Source organism: Danio rerio, chromosome 19 (assembly GCF_049306965.1).
Source record: "Danio rerio strain Tuebingen ecotype United States chromosome 19, GRCz12tu, whole genome shotgun sequence".
NCBI classification, from domain to species: domain Eukaryota; kingdom Metazoa; phylum Chordata; class Actinopteri; order Cypriniformes; family Danionidae; genus Danio; species Danio rerio.
Window position 1 is genome coordinate 27,905,001 of NC_133194.1, and position 16,832 is coordinate 27,921,832.

A 16,832-nucleotide genomic window follows, 5' to 3' on the forward strand; every position below is an offset into this window, starting at 1 on the left:
TATTGTGTAAATTTAATTTGACATGGACACAGAAATAGGACATCATACAGTATATATACAGCTTCTGGAAAAAAAAAATTATAGTGAAAAGGGCCACTTTCACTTCATGGTAAATGGGCTACTTTCAAAATTCTGTTTATTTGGATTTTCAAATTTATTGATGGTTTATTCTTATTTTCTTCTGAATTTAAAATAAAAAAACATTGTTATTTAGAGTATATTATGCGCACACACACAAAAAATAATACATTTTGAGATTTTGGCAATAGCAATATGATATTTGACAGCACAAGAATGCTTCAACTTTCGGAAGACTTTACAAAGATTTTTCGTCACAACAAATAAAAATGTTATTCTGACAAATTGCCATTCTTTGAAACAAGAATGCACTAAGGACAATATTTTTATTACAAATTAGCAAGAAATGGTATCAAAATTTGAACTAATCCCATACACAGTACTGCAAATTTAAGTGGTCTCTCAAAAAAAGCAATTACACTTTTTTTTAGAATCATTAATGTTTTCAAATCATAAATAATAAATATTCTTAAAATATAAATAACTATTCTCAAATCTAATTTATTTTTATTTATTCATAGGGACAGCCTGGTTTAAATGGACGTCCAGGACTAGAAGGAATAAGGGTACTTTCATGCTATATTACTTCTTCAAAATAATTATCCAAACACAGTTCAATTGTTTTTAGGGTCATTGATTGGTTTCTCTTTCTTTCTTACAGGGAAGACCAGGACTAAAAGGAGAAAAGGCTAGTATATTTGACTCAGTGATTCTACAGTAAAATGACCGTGAATTAAGTCATTATACTGTACAACATGGAGCTGTCAAGCTTATCAGCTAGTGGCTAAATCCATTTAATCCTGACTGAGGCTTTTCAAAATTCAGAGAAGGCTCAAGCAGTGTAGATCATATCAGACTGCAGGACAATGAAGTTTTCTTACACTCTTTCTCTCTGTTATTCAGGGCGGCAAAGGAGAATGTGGTGCCTCCGGGATAAAGGGAGATCAAGTAGGTTTTATGTAAAAAAATTTCTGCATCTGTATTTTGCTTCCTTCATTGTTTAATGATGATCCTGTCCTTGATTCCCACAGGGCCCAGACGGATCTCCAGGACCACGAGGACCAAGAGGAGATAAGGTTGGCTTTTTATGCTTATTCTTATTATCCTCATCTCGACCCTGGACCACAAAACCTTTAGTTGTAAAACTTGTATATTATAAAGTTGTAATATACTTGCATATTATAACTGTACATGATTAGCCAACATGTGCATTTTTTTCTTTTTTGCCAAAATCGTTACAATATTAAGATAAGATTTATGTTTCATAAAGCCGTTTTATGATTTTCCTGCAGTAAATATATCAAAAGTTAATCTTTGATTTGTAATATGCTTTTCTAAGGACAATTTTAAACAGGATTTTGTGATAATTTCAATATTTTTGAAACCCTTAGATTATTCAAATAGCTGTATAGTTTGTTAGGATAGGACAATATTTGACGAACATACATCATTAAAAAGCTTATTCGTTTAGCTTCTTCACACCCTTCTGACTAAGTTTGTGATCCATATTACTTTTTGCTACATTATTTTGTCTGATGTTGTTAAACACCCTCACTGAGATTTTTTTGCCCACTTGATATGCATGGATTATTTACATGATAATTCTCGATACTGTAATGAAAAAATAAATAAGATTGACTGGTTAGGTTAGAGGGTGGCACGGTGGCTCAGTAGTTAGAACTGTCTTCTCACAGCAAGAAGGTCTCTGGTTTGAGTCCCGGCTGGGCCAGTTGGCATTTCTGTGTGGAGTTTGCATTTTGTCCCTATGTTTGCGAGGGTTTTCTCCGGGTGCTCCGTTTTCCCCCATGCGGTACAGGTGAATTGAATAAACTAAAATTGTCCATAGTGTATGTGTGTGTATGGGTGTTTCTCAGTAATGGGTTGCGGCTGGAAGGGCATCTGCTGCGTAAAACATATACTGGAATAGTCGACGGTTCATTCTGCTGTGGCGACCTCTGAAAAAAGACCAAGCTGAAGGAGAATAAATGAATGAATTTATTTTTGTTTTAGAGAATCTCAATATGTCCACATTTTATCAATTTATGTACAGTTGAAGTCAGAATTATTAGCCCCCCTTTGATTTTTTTTCTTTTTTTAATATTTCCCAAATGTTGTTTAGCAGAGCAAGGAAATTTTCACAGTATGCCTGATAATATTTTTTATGCTGGATAAAGTCTTATTTGTTTTATTTTAGCTAGAATAAAAGCAGTTTTTAATTTTTAAAAAAACATTTTAAGGACAAAATTATTGGTAAACTGGTAACCGCTGACTTCTCTCGCAATACAAATGCAAATATGGTTTTAAGTTCTGCAAGAGAAAAAAAGAAAGTTAAACAGGTTTGTGAAAAGTTATGACAGAATTTATTTATTCAAATTTCATAATACTTGAATAAAGCACAGTTAGAATGCAGGGTTGAATAAAGAACTGATTGTTTGAATCAGTACAGCATTTTCTTTACTAAATAAATGCTGTAAAGGCTAATGTTCTGTATTTGAGAATTAGAGTACAAATATATATATATATATATATATATATATATATATATATATATATATATATATATATATATATATATATATATTGCATTTGCTATCAATTGCTAGCAATTTACTAGCTAGTAAATTAGCATTTGTGTAGCTTGCTATATATTGTAACATGATATTTTAGCCAAATGAGAGAAAACCAAACATATAAACAAAGTGAGCGTAACATAAAGTATAGCTACAAAAACTTTGATTACAATATAATGAGCTTCATGCACTTACTGCCTCATATCTTTGACATTTGATGGTCAAAATCCTTCCCACCACACAATTCTGTGTTTAAAAGACATCCAATAGACATCCAAACATAGACTATGTTTGCTATTGTGTTGACGGACAAAAACAGAGTATTAAAACCATTGTACTTACAAGTGCACACTTGGCACAGCCCTTAATGTCAGGGTCACACTCTCGGGTCACTTAAAAATGAATACATTCCATAACGCTGAAATTACCTGAACAATAGTACTAACTGATTCACATAAAACCAATATCCATGATTAAATCACGTAAATCCACATAAAGTGCATATTACAACACCTCTGACCGCACTCACATATCTGTCAATCTGCAGTGAGACGGAACAGAGGCTCAATCTCATTATGAATGAAGAGTATCACACGTCGCCAGCGCAGTGAGGAAATGATCTCCTCTTCTGTCTCTGCACTCATGGAATGTGACTGAGGGATTTTGTGCTGTTCTTGCACTAGCTAAAGCAGTGAATCCAGGCCTACATGGCATTGTTCCTGTCTGACGGCTGTCTTTGTTCCTCTGGATTAGCATGAGGACAGGGGTTACTCTCTCCTGCCCTCCTCCTTCAGTCTCTGGGTCTGCGCTATTGGTTTGAGGACCGCAGCCGCAGCCGATTCACATTTGGAGAGCTTCAGGTTCCCACACAGTCTGCTCTCTAGTGACGGGGAATCTGTCTAGCTATGTTTCCAATGAAAACACATCATATTTGATGGCAGAGCTAACTTTTTTTTTGCTCGCCAAATTTAGAGAGAGAAAAAAATGAGCAAGTTTTTTTAATGTTGTAACTTAACACAAAGAAAGCTTGTGATTGTGTTACATTAGTGTCACTGGGAAACACTTTAAAATGTACAGTAGTTTCTTAAATTTTTTACTACTTCAAAACTTTTTTGCAAATGGTCATTATTAATCATCCACACAATAATTGTTTGTGTAGAGAGCTTTTTTATGTTTTCTTTTTTTATAGGGGTATAATTCTGTGTGCAATAATAATAATAAAAAAAATTATAATAATACCATCTCTTTCTTTAACGGGATGGTTCACCTAAAACTGAAAACTTGAGGTTTTTTTTTCGTTCCCACTTTATATTAAGTGGCCTTAACTAATATGTACTTACGTCAAAAAATAAATACAATGTACTTACTGTGTTTGTAATGTATTTGAGAACACTTGTGGTGCTTTTGAGTAGGGATAGAGGTTGGGTTATGGATAGATTTAGTGGTATGGGTAGGTTTAAGGTTGGGTTAAGGTGTAAGGGATGGTCAACAGTGTATTTACAAATGTAATTACAAAAAGTAGTTACAGATATAATTTCATGTCTTTAATCAAGCATAAGTACACAGTAAATACATGTTTTTACACAATAAGTACAATGTAACAAAGTATTAATTCCTATGTAAGTACATAGTAGTTAAGGTCACAATATAAAGTGGGACCCTTTTTTCTTTTAAACACGAAAGCCATTATTTTTATAAATGCTGGAAAACTGTAAACAATGACCTCTATTTGTTTTGTTATTATGGAAGTCAATGGTTACCGTTTTCTAACATTCTTCAAAATTAGTTATTTTGTGCAGAAAAAAGAAACTTGTAAAGGTTTGGATCTACTTGAGAAAAAGTAAACAACAACAACAAAAATAAGAATAATAGGGTGGCGTAATGGCGCAGAGCATAGTGCTGTTGGCTCACAGCAAGAAGGTCACCGGTTCGATCCTCGGCTGGGTCATTTGGCATTTCTGTGTGGAGTTTGCATGTTTTCCCCGTGTTTGTGTGGGTTTCCATCAGGTGCTCCAGTTTCCCCCACAGTCCGTATAGTGTATGAATGTGTGGGTGTTTCCCAGTGATGGGTTGCAGCTGGAAGGGCATCCGCTGTGTAAAACATATGCTGGATAAGTTGGCAATTCATTCCACTTTGGTGACCCCTGATTAATGAAAGGACTAAGCCAAGAGAAAATGAATGAATGAATGATAATAATAATAAATGTTGGTGAACTAGCCTACCCCTTTAGTTTGGACAGCAACACATTTCTTGTCATGTTTGGCAACTATTTTTTTCCAGTATCATTAACCTTTATGATTTAAAATCTATAAGTATTTTAGAATTGACTGTTTTAGAATATATTAAACTATTAACTATTTATAAGTATTTTTAAATCAATATGTCAGTCATTATTTTTCTGTCAGTCTTTTGAACCATTTATTTATTTGGATCTTAAACTATAGCATCTGAATGGATTTATCCTGTGGACTAAGTCAACATTAGAAGTGGACCAAAACCTTTCATTAAAGTTTCTAAAAGCATGTACTGAACAATACCTGATTTAATCAGCTTTTTATTTGTCTATAAAACATAAAGTCACAAAACTTGAAATGTTCAAACACTCAAAATTGATTTCTTGAGCTTGGTTTTTTTTTTTTTTTTGGCTGTACATTAATACAACATGTTGTAGTCTGCAAACCATTTTGTGTGCTAGGAATATTTTATAGAAGGAAATAAAATTTCACTGCCCTAATGTGGTCCAGAGTAGAAAATGTTATATTGTTATAGCTCCACCTAGTGTTGGAGAGATGTGTTTCTGAATTATCCTGCCACATTTAGATCTCAACAAATAAGGATCCTCCCGGCAAATAGACTTTAATAGATCTTCAATATTCTTAAAATAAAAGCATATTTAGTATATTAATCAGTATCACAGACACCACATTACAAGTTAAACTTATAATGAACAGGTGTTTACCATTACTGGGTTGTGGCTGGAAAGGCATCTGCTGCATAAAATATGCTGGAATAGTTGGCGGTTCATTCTGCTGGCGAACCCCTGATAAAAAGGGACTATGCTTGAAGAAAAATGAATGAATGAATGTGATAACTGAATTTTAGGGTTGGGGTTGACGTATTTAAATACAATTAATGGGTAATTGAATAAATAATATAAACAATTCTCATTAACTTCTGGCCACAGGTGTATCACTTATAGCAACAACTCTCACAGATAAAGTGTGAGAATAACACGTTTATGTCGGTCTGTCTGTCTGTTGTAGGGATTGACTGGCAACCCTGGTGACACTGGCCCTGAAGGCCCTGTTGGATCTAAAGTAAGGATACTGTGTCTCAGTAATAGGATGTGATGGGAAATTATAAATTGCGAACATGAAAATGATAGAAGGAATGACAATAAGATCTTTTCCAGGGTGAGCGAGGACCTAGTGGACCCACTGGCCCTCCAGGAGATCCAGGGGTCGGCTTTCCTGGTGCAAAGGTAAGAAAATAAGAGGCGGCAGATCAAAAATGATTAAAAATGAAAGTAAAACATATTTGTTTTCTTTTAAATACACTAAAATTCAAAAGATTGGAGTCAGTAAAAACGTCTTTTGAAGAGTAATAATATATTTAATCAGCTTTGATGCATTGAAACAGATTTCTGTTTTAAATTAATTGTGTTATTTTAAACCTTCTATTTTTGAAACATTTCAACATTGATAACCATTAGAACTGTTTCTTGAGCCTCAAGTAAGCATATTACAATAATTGCTTCAGAAATCCTATTAACGATGCAGAAAATTCAGCCTTGCACCACAGTAACAATAAAACAGAAAACAGGTATTTATAATTACATCAATAATAATTGACAGTATTATAGTTTTCACTTTCTTTTAATCAAATAAATTCATTCTTGGTGTGCATAAGAGACTTTATACTCCATAGATGTATATAAAAATAGTCATACCAACCCAAACTTTTGAGTAGCAGCGTATCATTATTCAGGTCTTATTGTTTTATCATGCATGTAAATATGTGTTTTGCTTCTTAAGGGGGAGAAAGGTAGCCAAGGCAGGCCAGGGCCCACTGGACCTGTTGGTATAGGAGAGCCTGGAATGCCTGTAAGTGAAGTGATACCTCAGTAACAACACTAGAGGGAGATACATATCCACAATTTATGTTTTACTGCAACTATCAGACACCTTATCTATTGGGTATGTACGGTATGATATGCTATGATTTTATACATGTTTGTTAGGGGCCACCAGGAACTCAAGGTGTTCAAGGCAATCAAGGGTTTCCTGGCGAGGGTTTACCAGGACAAAAGGCAAGAATTAACAATGTGTTTGACCTTGTGAAGAATTAAGTGTTTGATCGTATTAAATGTGTACTGATGTGTGCTGTTCATCTCTTGAGAAAATACAAGCTGACAATAAACAAACTATTCCTTCAGGCTCATGAACACACTTTTTTTTTCAAAAAGCATATTATAATATAAGAGTTTCACTTTTTAAGTATGCTTTAATAAAGTTTATCTTTAAAGTAGTACACTTAATGTGTTCACTAACATAGTAAAACATGTAAAAAACTTACTTATATTATAATAATTATAATTATATGATTATATAAATATTATAACCACAATTAAACATCTGAATAAATGCAGTTCGTAAATAATATTATGTCCATTAATAATCACTCCTAATATATTACTTATGTCATTGGTTGATCTTTATATTTAAATGATGTTGTAAATAATGTAATGATGCATCATTTTTTAGGGTGACAGAGGATTTGAGGGCCCTAAAGGTGTACGAGGACCTCCTGGGTCAAGCATTAAGGGTGATAAGGTATAGTAAATAAAAAAAAGATATATATATATAATTTTTTTTTATTAATAATATTAATATTTAAACCAGCTGATTTAAATATTATCACTTGATTGAATAGCCATTATCATTTATCATCCATCCACTTGGTTTATAAACTATAGATCACGTCTACCACAACCCTTAACCAAACCGTCACAGTAATGTAAAACAGATCTAGATCTGGAGTCTTCTCTATTAGTATAGCTGATTAACCATGTAGACGGATGATACCAGTAAAAGAAGGCCCCTACTGGCCCATATTTATCAGCTGATATCCACTGAACACCCATGCAACCGAGTGATAACATTTGAAGCGGGTGAGTTGACCATGTTTAACATGTTGTTGAGCATTATAGGATTCAATAAGTGACTTTTCTAAGTGCTTGTTCCTCTGTTCTGTAGGGTAACACAGGAGAACGGGGTTTACCTGGACTGGTGGGATTTCCAGGAGCTGGGATCCAGGGTGAAAAGGCAAAGCAGAATTCTAATTTATCCATAGGCTGAACCTAAACATTTTATAAAAAAAAAAAAACACACTGCAGCTTTTATTTTTAAAAGTTTTTGTTATAACATCTCTTGTTACAGGGGGATCTAGGACCTATAGGACCACCTGGACCAAGAGGCCCTCCTGGAGTGGGCTTGGTTGGCCCAAAGGTAATGTTATTTTTAGTGCTCAAATGTTAAATGCAAAACCCTTTAGAGACGTTTACAAAATACTATCATCAAAAATACCTAAAGTGCTTTTAAAGGGATGGTTCAACCAAACCATAAATTTCTCAATGTGTGGTTTCAAACCTGGCTATCAAAATAGTTGATTTTAATTCAACCATTTTTATGAATTGTTTACATTTCTTTTACAAAGCCGATGACAATTTGACTTGACAACTTAAGACAAATGTTACGTTTTTAAGTTTAAAAATTACTAAAACTGTATAAACTGTATAAAATGAGGCTGTCAAACAGCATTGTGTGTAGCATCATTCACAAAAATACTTGACCTTGGCAATTAGTTACAATGACAAATGAACACATTCTCTGATGACACTGATCAAACAAATGAGCACTTAAACTTGGAATGATAAATAGTGAAAAAAGGAACAAGTGTGTCATTAAATAATGACAATCACAAAACAAACCCTGACAACAGTTACTGGAAACTTACAAAAGGAAATCAAAAAACAACAACACATCCTCATTCCATAACTAGTTGAACAGAGGAGGCAAATGCTTCTCGAGGTGAATAAAGAAGTGGTAACAAACAGACTTAAGATTCTGGTGTACTTCAAGTGAAATAGAAGAACAAACTGATAAGAAGAAAAAAATCACAAAATTTTAAAATAAATTGAGAAATAAAAATTAATTTTGCTTACAAAAATATAAACTGCAAATGGTAAATTAAGTTGAGATATAAAAATACAATTTGAAAACAACAACAACATATTATTGTTGTAATATATTATCCATTAATTGACTAAAAAGCAAATCCAAATAAGCATTGCAATTGACTGGCCTGTATTTGCAAAGGCAATGCTATATATATATATATATATATATATTTTTTTAATTTATTTATTTATTTATTTTTCTTCTAAAAATAAAATTTTTACTTTGCAGCTTTTTATTTTAGTTTTTTATTTATATAATAATAATTTATTTATTTTTCTAAATTAATTTTCATGGCGATTAGACAATCAGTGGATGTGTTCTGGAACTTCACCTTCTTTGACCTGCAGTCCCCACAATCACAGTGAAACTCAGAATTGACACTACATTTGCAGACAACACCCAAGAAAAAAAAAACTGAGTGAATGGATGGATTAAATACATATAGGATGGTAATTAACAAGACAAAGAAATGTATGCAACTAAATAGAAACCACAAGAACAAATTGAAATTGTCAACAAAAGAAATTGAAATGTATAATAAATAGAAACATGACTCCTTTGTGTGGTGATTAGTGATTAAGTAAATTGTTTTACAGGGAGATCAGGGCTTTCCAGGAGAATCTGGACCACAAGGAGAGAGAGGAATAGGAGAACCAGGACCAAAAGTATGTACACAAACCAAATCAAACATTATCTTTATGTTGCCATGTTTATGATGTCAGCATTTTGCATGTATTAGTGATTTATTGCTTTGGTAATTTTAGGGGGAACCAGGACCAGTCGGAGCACCTGGTATTCCTGGAATTCCAGGTGAAGATGGTTCTGTAGGTCCAAAGGTAGGACACAACAACCTGGGTTACAGTTTTCTTGTAATATAGTTACTGTTTCTTTGTGTAGCCAGTTAATTGTCTCTAAATCCTGCATAAATATCAAGTTAAGTCAAATGTTTTAAGGTGCGGCTTAATGACTGTACATGTTTCTGTATCTACTGGAACGATAACACTGTCAAGAAAGGCAGGAAATATGAGAAAGCACTAATAAAACATGCATTGTATTCCTGTTTACAGACGTTTAGTAACATGGGCATGCCTGTCTTTTGTCTATTACTTTAGGGTGAGATGGGTTTATCTGGTGAAAGAGGTCAAGAGGGCTCACCTGGGAAAGGAATTCCTGGTGAAAAGGTACAATGGCAGTTTTAATAAAACAGTTGCTTACCTACCATGACTGAATGGATCAACTGAAGTATGAATGCAGGTTTTATAGTCAGTCAGTGATTTATATATTGAGTGAGTCATGCATGCAAACAATCATTTCCAGGAGTCAGTATTTGTATTTTTGGGTGATAATGAGACCAGTTTATTTGCTTACATTTAGTGGAGCCTTTATGTTACCATAAAATGCAAACATTTACTCATTCTCTAAATGCAGTGTGATAATAATTGTGTAATTGTCACAAAACTTTGAAATAGAATACCTCATCTCATCACGTCATCTAATTTTGTTTCAAGGTTTTTCTGTCACCAAAATACTTAATATTATTAAAGATTCCTATCGTCACTGTAATTTGTGTTTGTGAATGCCTCAATCAGGGGGACAGAGGTGATAGAGGATCTCGGGGTCCCCCAGGAAGCTCTGGAGCAGCGGGACCACCAGGGGCCAAAGTGGGTAAAATGGTGGCCACACCTTAACACAGACAACCTTGTTTTTACATTGGGAATGTGGAGGTTAATGTCCAGGTCGTTGTGTTAAAGTTTTGGAATGTGATATTTCATGGTCAGATGACTTCTAAGGAGATCATAAAAGGTGGTTGTACACTTTTATGGTTGCTCATAATCAGCTCTTTAACATCATCAATCAATCATTCTTCAGTTGAGAGAACATTCATCCATAGACCCATACATTTGAAAAAGAACAATATACATTCTCTGGACTTCGTCACTTAAAATCTGGAAACATGTGGATAGGAGCAATGCTGTTCTGATGTGAAGGGTTTACTTTAATAAAAAATCTACCTCATCAGTAACAATTGTTAAATATAAATATCATTGGTTTTTAAAGGAACAATATATATTCAAAGGAATATATATATATATATATATATATATATATATATATATATATATATATATATATATATATATATATATATATATATATATATATATATATATATATATTAGTAAGTTGAATTCAAAATTATTAGACCCCCTGAATGATTATAATGTTTATTTTTTCCCTAATTTCTGTTTAACGGAGAGAAGAATTTTTTTCAACACATTTCTAAACATAATAGTTTTAATAACTTATTTCTAATAACTGATTTTTTTTTTAATCTTTGCCATGATGACAGTAAATAATATTATATTTAATAATATACAGCTTAAAGTGGCATTTAAAGGCATAACTAGGTTAATTAGGTTAACTAGGCAGGTAAGTTATTGTATAACGATGGTTTGTTCTATAGACTAAAGAAAATAAAATTAGCTTAAAGGGGCTAATCATTTTGTCCTTATAATGGTGTTTAAAAAATTAAAAACTGCTTTTATTCTAGCCGAAATAAAACAAATAAGACTCTGTCCAGAAGAAAAAAATATTATCCGACATGCTGTGAAAATTTCCCTGCTCTGTTAAACATAATTTAATTAATATCTAAAAAGAAAAAAAATTCAAAGGGAGGGTTAGGGTTAATAATTCTGACTTCAACTGTGTTTGTGTGTGTGTGTGTGTGCGTATATATATATATATATATATATATATATATATATATATATATATATATATATATATATATATATATATATATATATATATATATATATATATATATATATATATATATATATATATATATATATATATATATATATATATAATATTTTCCGTCAATAATATTTTCATGATATCCAAAAAATGTAATTTTCACTTTCTGTTATGTGTATACAAAGCATAATTAAATATATTCTTCAAATTGCTCTTAAAACAAAGGAAATTCTGCTTGATTTTTGACTAAGTAAAATAATGGTATGCGATTATTTAATTTAACTTGAACCACAATATCTTAATCTTTGAAGTCACAGGATAAATTAAGAGACATTCTAAAAAGTGGCAGCTCCACAGGTGACATAAAAATCCATGAAAATCCATAATAAAGTGCCAACTGCCACAGAAATTATAGGCCATGATCTGCCTTCTACAGATTTACCTGCATGTTCAGAGATCGCTGAAAAAAGGACGACTTAGAAATGCCACTCATCTGGCTTGGCATCTTCACACACCTTTAGCCTCAGGCAGATTCATGTTTTAACACTTTTGACATTAATGTACCTGTATTTAATTCTTTATAATGATTGTAATAACTTGCATAATTATGTTTGTATCCTTAAATGTGTTGGAGATCATGACGAAATCCCAGACAATTTTGTTGTTTGGCAAAAAGTTATTTAGGGTCAAGTTTTAAAGAAATAATATGACCGTTTATTCTGCACATTGTAATATATACTGCTTACATTGTGTAAAATAATAGATTTAGCTGCGATAATAAGATATTTTGTTTCACACAAAGGGAGAACCAGGAAGTTTAGGAATGATGGGATTACCAGGACCTTCAGGTCGAGGATTACCTGGTGCCAAGGTGTGTATAAGCCCCATTAAGTGCAAATAACGATGCTATTCACACAAAATGTAAAAGAATGATATTTGTACAAAAGTAAAAAAAAAAAAAAAAAAACATAGCTAAACAATGAGCAAAGTTTGTCAAAAAATCCTTTGGCCAACATGGTGGCTATTTGCATTGTTATCTAAAGGTAAACCTTATTGTATGTATTGTAAATATGCTCTTTACATTTTGTTGATTTTGTGTGTTTTTCATTAGGGTGAGCCAGGACCTGCAGGCCCTCCTGGTCATGTTGGAGAGCCAGGTGTTGGGACTACAGGACCTAAGGTTATAATCTCAAAGAAATTAACACATAGTTTGATAAGAGTCTTTTCATGCAAAAAAAATCTATATTTGCATGTGTCAGGGAGACAGAGGAAGTCCGGGACCAGTAGGACCACAAGGAATGAAAGGGGATGGATATCCTGGACCACAGGTGTGTAGGAGGGGAAAAAATTATGAGAGCAACACTAAAAAAGGCAAACCAGTAAAATGTTTATATATATATATATATATATATATATATATATATATATATATATATATATATATATATATATATATATATATATATATATATATATATATATATATATATATATATACGTATATTATATATTCCTTTAGGGTCTTCCAGGGTTGCCTGGGCTCCCAGGTGAAATTGGGCCTGAAGGACAGGGAATTCCAGGACCAAAGGTAATGGCCATTATGTAGTTCTCAATAAATTAATTTCTTTAACAAGTTTTTCAGAAAGTGAAGTCAGGTCTAGCATTTTATTCAATCTGATAATAATGTTTTTTTCAGGGAGACAGGGGCTCACCAGGGGTTACTGGCCCATCAGGACCTCCAGGAATTGGACTGCCTGGACCAAAGGTTTAAAAATACTTTTTAAAACACTCTTGCTTCTGGAGGGCTACTGTGCAGCAAATTGTATCTCCAACTAGCTCCAAAACACTTGTCTCAAACTTTATGAAGCACTGATTCAGGTGTGTTTTTTTAGGGAAGGAGCTAAGCTCACCAGAACAGTGGTCCTCTAGGAGCAGGTTTAGACACTTTTGTCTAAAAAAATAATAATTATTTGCTCAACATAAAGCATGTTCTCAATACACATATATAGGGTGCCGTTGGGCAGCCTGGTGCTCCTGGTCTTTCAGGCCCACCAGGAGAGGGAATTCAGGGTCCCAAGGTAAGACATTGAGACCTGCAGGCCTTACTAATGGTTTAGCAGCTTAAACAACAAGAAAGTCATTAATATACAAAAAATTTATATACTAAAGCTTTAGCATACAGATCACTAAATTAGCTTTTGTCTTCACAGGGTGACCCTGGATTTCAAGGGCTTCCTGGCCCAAGAGGCCCTCCAGGTGATGGTCTGCCAGGGGAGAAGGTACTATAAAACACTGACTGGATTATACGTAATTGTTAATTTGTCGTTGCATTTCAAATGTAACATAACTACAAATCACAAATGTTTTAGGGGGACAGAGGCCTATCAGGAGAGCGTGGGAGAAAAGGAGAAAGAGGAGAACATGGAATGCCTGGACAAACAGGATCCAAGGTAAAAGCTTGTTACCAGTTAACCAATGTTGACATTACAGTTCTAGATCATCTCTGTAGGGTTGTCCAGACCTTTAAGAGCAATTTTTAATTGAGATTTGCAGAGGGTCTGAAGAGAGCACATACATTGTTGTATAACTCTAGATCAGGTATGATCTTTAATCCAACTCAAGACAGTCTCCAAATGCTCTCAAGTCAATAGTAAGAAAATGAAAATCAAGACTTAAAACTTGCATGTTTTGGTCGAAAACACACTAAAATAAAGCATCCTGAAATTTACTAATAAAATTCTACTTAAATTTTAGGGAAAGCCTGGAGAGAAGGGAGATCCTGGCCTATCTGTGAGTTAAAACATTTTCCTCAGTTGTTTTTTTTCATCAGAACACTCACTAATATTGTACAAATAACACTGAACTATACCTCGCAGAGAGAAGAGGTGATCAAAATAATCCGGGAAATATGTGGTATGTTTTGGTACTCTAACACAAACTAAATGGGCATCCTGTGTTAGGTGGAAACACTTCATTTTTGTGTGTTTTCTCCCAGGGTGTGGTGTGAAATGCCGGACGAGTCCACTGGAGCTGGTGTTTGTTATCGACAGCTCAGAAAGTGTGGGTCCAGATAACTATGAAGTGGTGAAGGATTTCGTAAACTCTCTGATTGATCATGTGTCTGTAAGCCGTGAGGCCACACGTGTTGGGGTGGTGCTCTACAGTCACGTGGAGGTGGTGGTGGCCAGTCTGCAACAGCTGTATGACCAGGCTGCTGTCAAGACTGCTGTGCGCAGGATGCCATACCTGGGTGAGGGCACCTTTACAGGGAGTGCCATCCGACGGGCAACTCAGCTGTTCCAAGCAGCACGACCAGGAGTTAGAAAGGTTGCGGTTGTGCTGACGGATGGCCTGGCAGACAACCGGGATGCAGTGAGTTTAAAAGATGCTGCAGAAGGTGCACACAGTGCTGGGATTGAAATCTTTGTAGTTGGTATTGTGAACAACAGTGACTCTCAGTATGCAGAGTTTAAGAATGAGATGAACATTCTGGCATCTGATCCAGATGAAAATTATGTCTACTTGACTGATGACTTCTTGAAACTGCACGGTATGTATTTCTGTATTTCTTTTAAAAGGGGTGGTCCAGAGTTTATTTTTTAAGGCTTGGTTGGTTTTATAAGATGCACAGCGATGTGTGCTCATGCTTCATTTACAGAAAATCACGTTATTTTTCATATACCTTACTTTGATTATATACTGCTACTCAGCTAACATGACAACGTCACTCTTATTTCCTAGTTCCTCTGAAATGCCCGCCCTCAAGAGGCTCTGATTGGTTCAGCTAATATAATGTGCTGTGATTGTGATTAACAGGCAGTGTTTGTGACATCTTTCCTAGTGATGTGGAGCCAGATTAGATGTTAGCTGTTTCAATTTGTGCATTTATATTGGCCTGTTTACACTGACTGGTACGGTACGGGTCATTACGGCTCACCTTTATCAGGCTTGATTTCCACTACCTAAAGAGTACCAAAGGTGTACGGCAGAAAGTTTCAGTAAACGTCATTCTCACTCAAGGAAATCTTGCTCAAAGTAAAGCTGTACGAGTCATTCACATGTCATATGAGAAGCAGTTCTCACAAAACAGATGCTTTATACACATAAATACTTGTGTATAAATGTTCATTACTAACCTTTCCATGAACAGGATTTTATTTTAACTGCAGATCAACGATAGAGTGAAATAGCCTACAGTAACGTCTGCAATTATATAAAATAAATAAATAAATGCAACATATATGATCACATACAGACCCTTACAGTCTATTATATGTTACCAATTACAGAAAAACGACACACAGCATACATTTTGTCCTTATTTGGCTTCAAAAACAACATAATGCTCAGTTAGAGCAAACCTCTCATATGTCTTTAATCTTCGCCAGCACATGTAACCCTTTTGTTAGAAATTAATTCCATCATTCTGAGTTCATATAGTCCAAAAGGCAGTTTGTTAATCTTTTAGGTTGCTGAAAGATTCATTTGCTCCTTTGTTTTTTCCGGCTTCTCCTTTGTTTTTTCGTGCTTCACTCTCGTGTTTGTTAGTTTCATCAAGACAACGACTAGGTTTGTCTGAGCTCAGGTGAACCATGGCTCGTTATTATATGCATATAGTAGTATGGTGTAATGTCTCGATTGTGTTTTTAAAAATGGCGATTATTTTTGTTTTCATTCTTCTGCTTGTGTATGCACGAGGGACGCTTCTCTGTAAATGAATTGCCAAATCCAGCACTGAACTTGGTGAGATTCTAGAAGCTGTCTTTTGTCAAAAGCTAGCTAAATTTTTTTTTAGAATTCTCTGGAACATAACTAAAATTAAATTGTAAGCACTTTTCTTGTGTCGTGTCCTTAGGAAGCCCAAATTCAGAAACAGAAGAAGCTCTGTGGAAATAGCAGCCTTTGGATGGCATTTTAGCTTTCTCTGCTATAACATCACAGCACCTCTGGCCACGCCCCTTTGCTGTGCAGGGTGTAGGTGTGTGACCTGAAGCGCTTGTAATCTCACTAGCCCGGATGTCTTTTTTGTAGTCCTCAAACTTCGTTGCTTTGTAAAAGGCAATTTCTCCCTTTGCATTGAACTTTGAACGCCTTACATTCAGAGATGTTTTTTATGTTCACACAGCTACATTACACATCAACTAAAGTTTAAAATACGATATGAACAGTGGAATATGATATGAA

The 16,832-nt window shown here is 34.2% G+C and overlaps 1 protein-coding gene across 4 annotated transcripts in view; it reads left to right on the forward strand.

Moving 5' to 3' along the window:
* col28a1a (collagen, type XXVIII, alpha 1a) overlaps window positions 1–16,832 on the forward strand; it is a 45,409-nt gene that overhangs the window by 23,775 nt on the left and 4,802 nt on the right. For all 4 annotated transcript variants that reach the window (XM_073930828.1, NM_001348047.1, XM_073930827.1 and 1 more), the window contains 26 exons: window positions 600–644; window positions 740–766; window positions 982–1,026; window positions 1,110–1,154; window positions 5,913–5,966; window positions 6,062–6,130; window positions 6,684–6,752; window positions 6,890–6,958; window positions 7,413–7,481; window positions 7,905–7,973; window positions 8,088–8,156; window positions 9,485–9,553; window positions 9,653–9,724; window positions 10,001–10,069; window positions 10,478–10,549; window positions 12,451–12,519; window positions 12,760–12,828; window positions 12,908–12,976; window positions 13,168–13,236; window positions 13,345–13,413; window positions 13,658–13,726; window positions 13,859–13,927; window positions 14,018–14,098; window positions 14,403–14,438; window positions 14,525–14,561; window positions 14,644–15,198. In XM_073930828.1, the coding sequence (XP_073786929.1) occupies window positions 600–644; window positions 740–766; window positions 982–1,026; window positions 1,110–1,154; window positions 5,913–5,966; window positions 6,062–6,130; window positions 6,684–6,752; window positions 6,890–6,958; window positions 7,413–7,481; window positions 7,905–7,973; window positions 8,088–8,156; window positions 9,485–9,553; window positions 9,653–9,724; window positions 10,001–10,069; window positions 10,478–10,549; window positions 12,451–12,519; window positions 12,760–12,828; window positions 12,908–12,976; window positions 13,168–13,236; window positions 13,345–13,413; window positions 13,658–13,726; window positions 13,859–13,927; window positions 14,018–14,098; window positions 14,403–14,438; window positions 14,525–14,561; window positions 14,644–15,198 (2,104 nt within the window). The remainder of the gene's footprint in view (window positions 1–599; window positions 645–739; window positions 767–981; window positions 1,027–1,109; window positions 1,155–5,912; window positions 5,967–6,061; window positions 6,131–6,683; window positions 6,753–6,889; window positions 6,959–7,412; window positions 7,482–7,904; window positions 7,974–8,087; window positions 8,157–9,484; window positions 9,554–9,652; window positions 9,725–10,000; window positions 10,070–10,477; window positions 10,550–12,450; window positions 12,520–12,759; window positions 12,829–12,907; window positions 12,977–13,167; window positions 13,237–13,344; window positions 13,414–13,657; window positions 13,727–13,858; window positions 13,928–14,017; window positions 14,099–14,402; window positions 14,439–14,524; window positions 14,562–14,643; window positions 15,199–16,832) is intronic.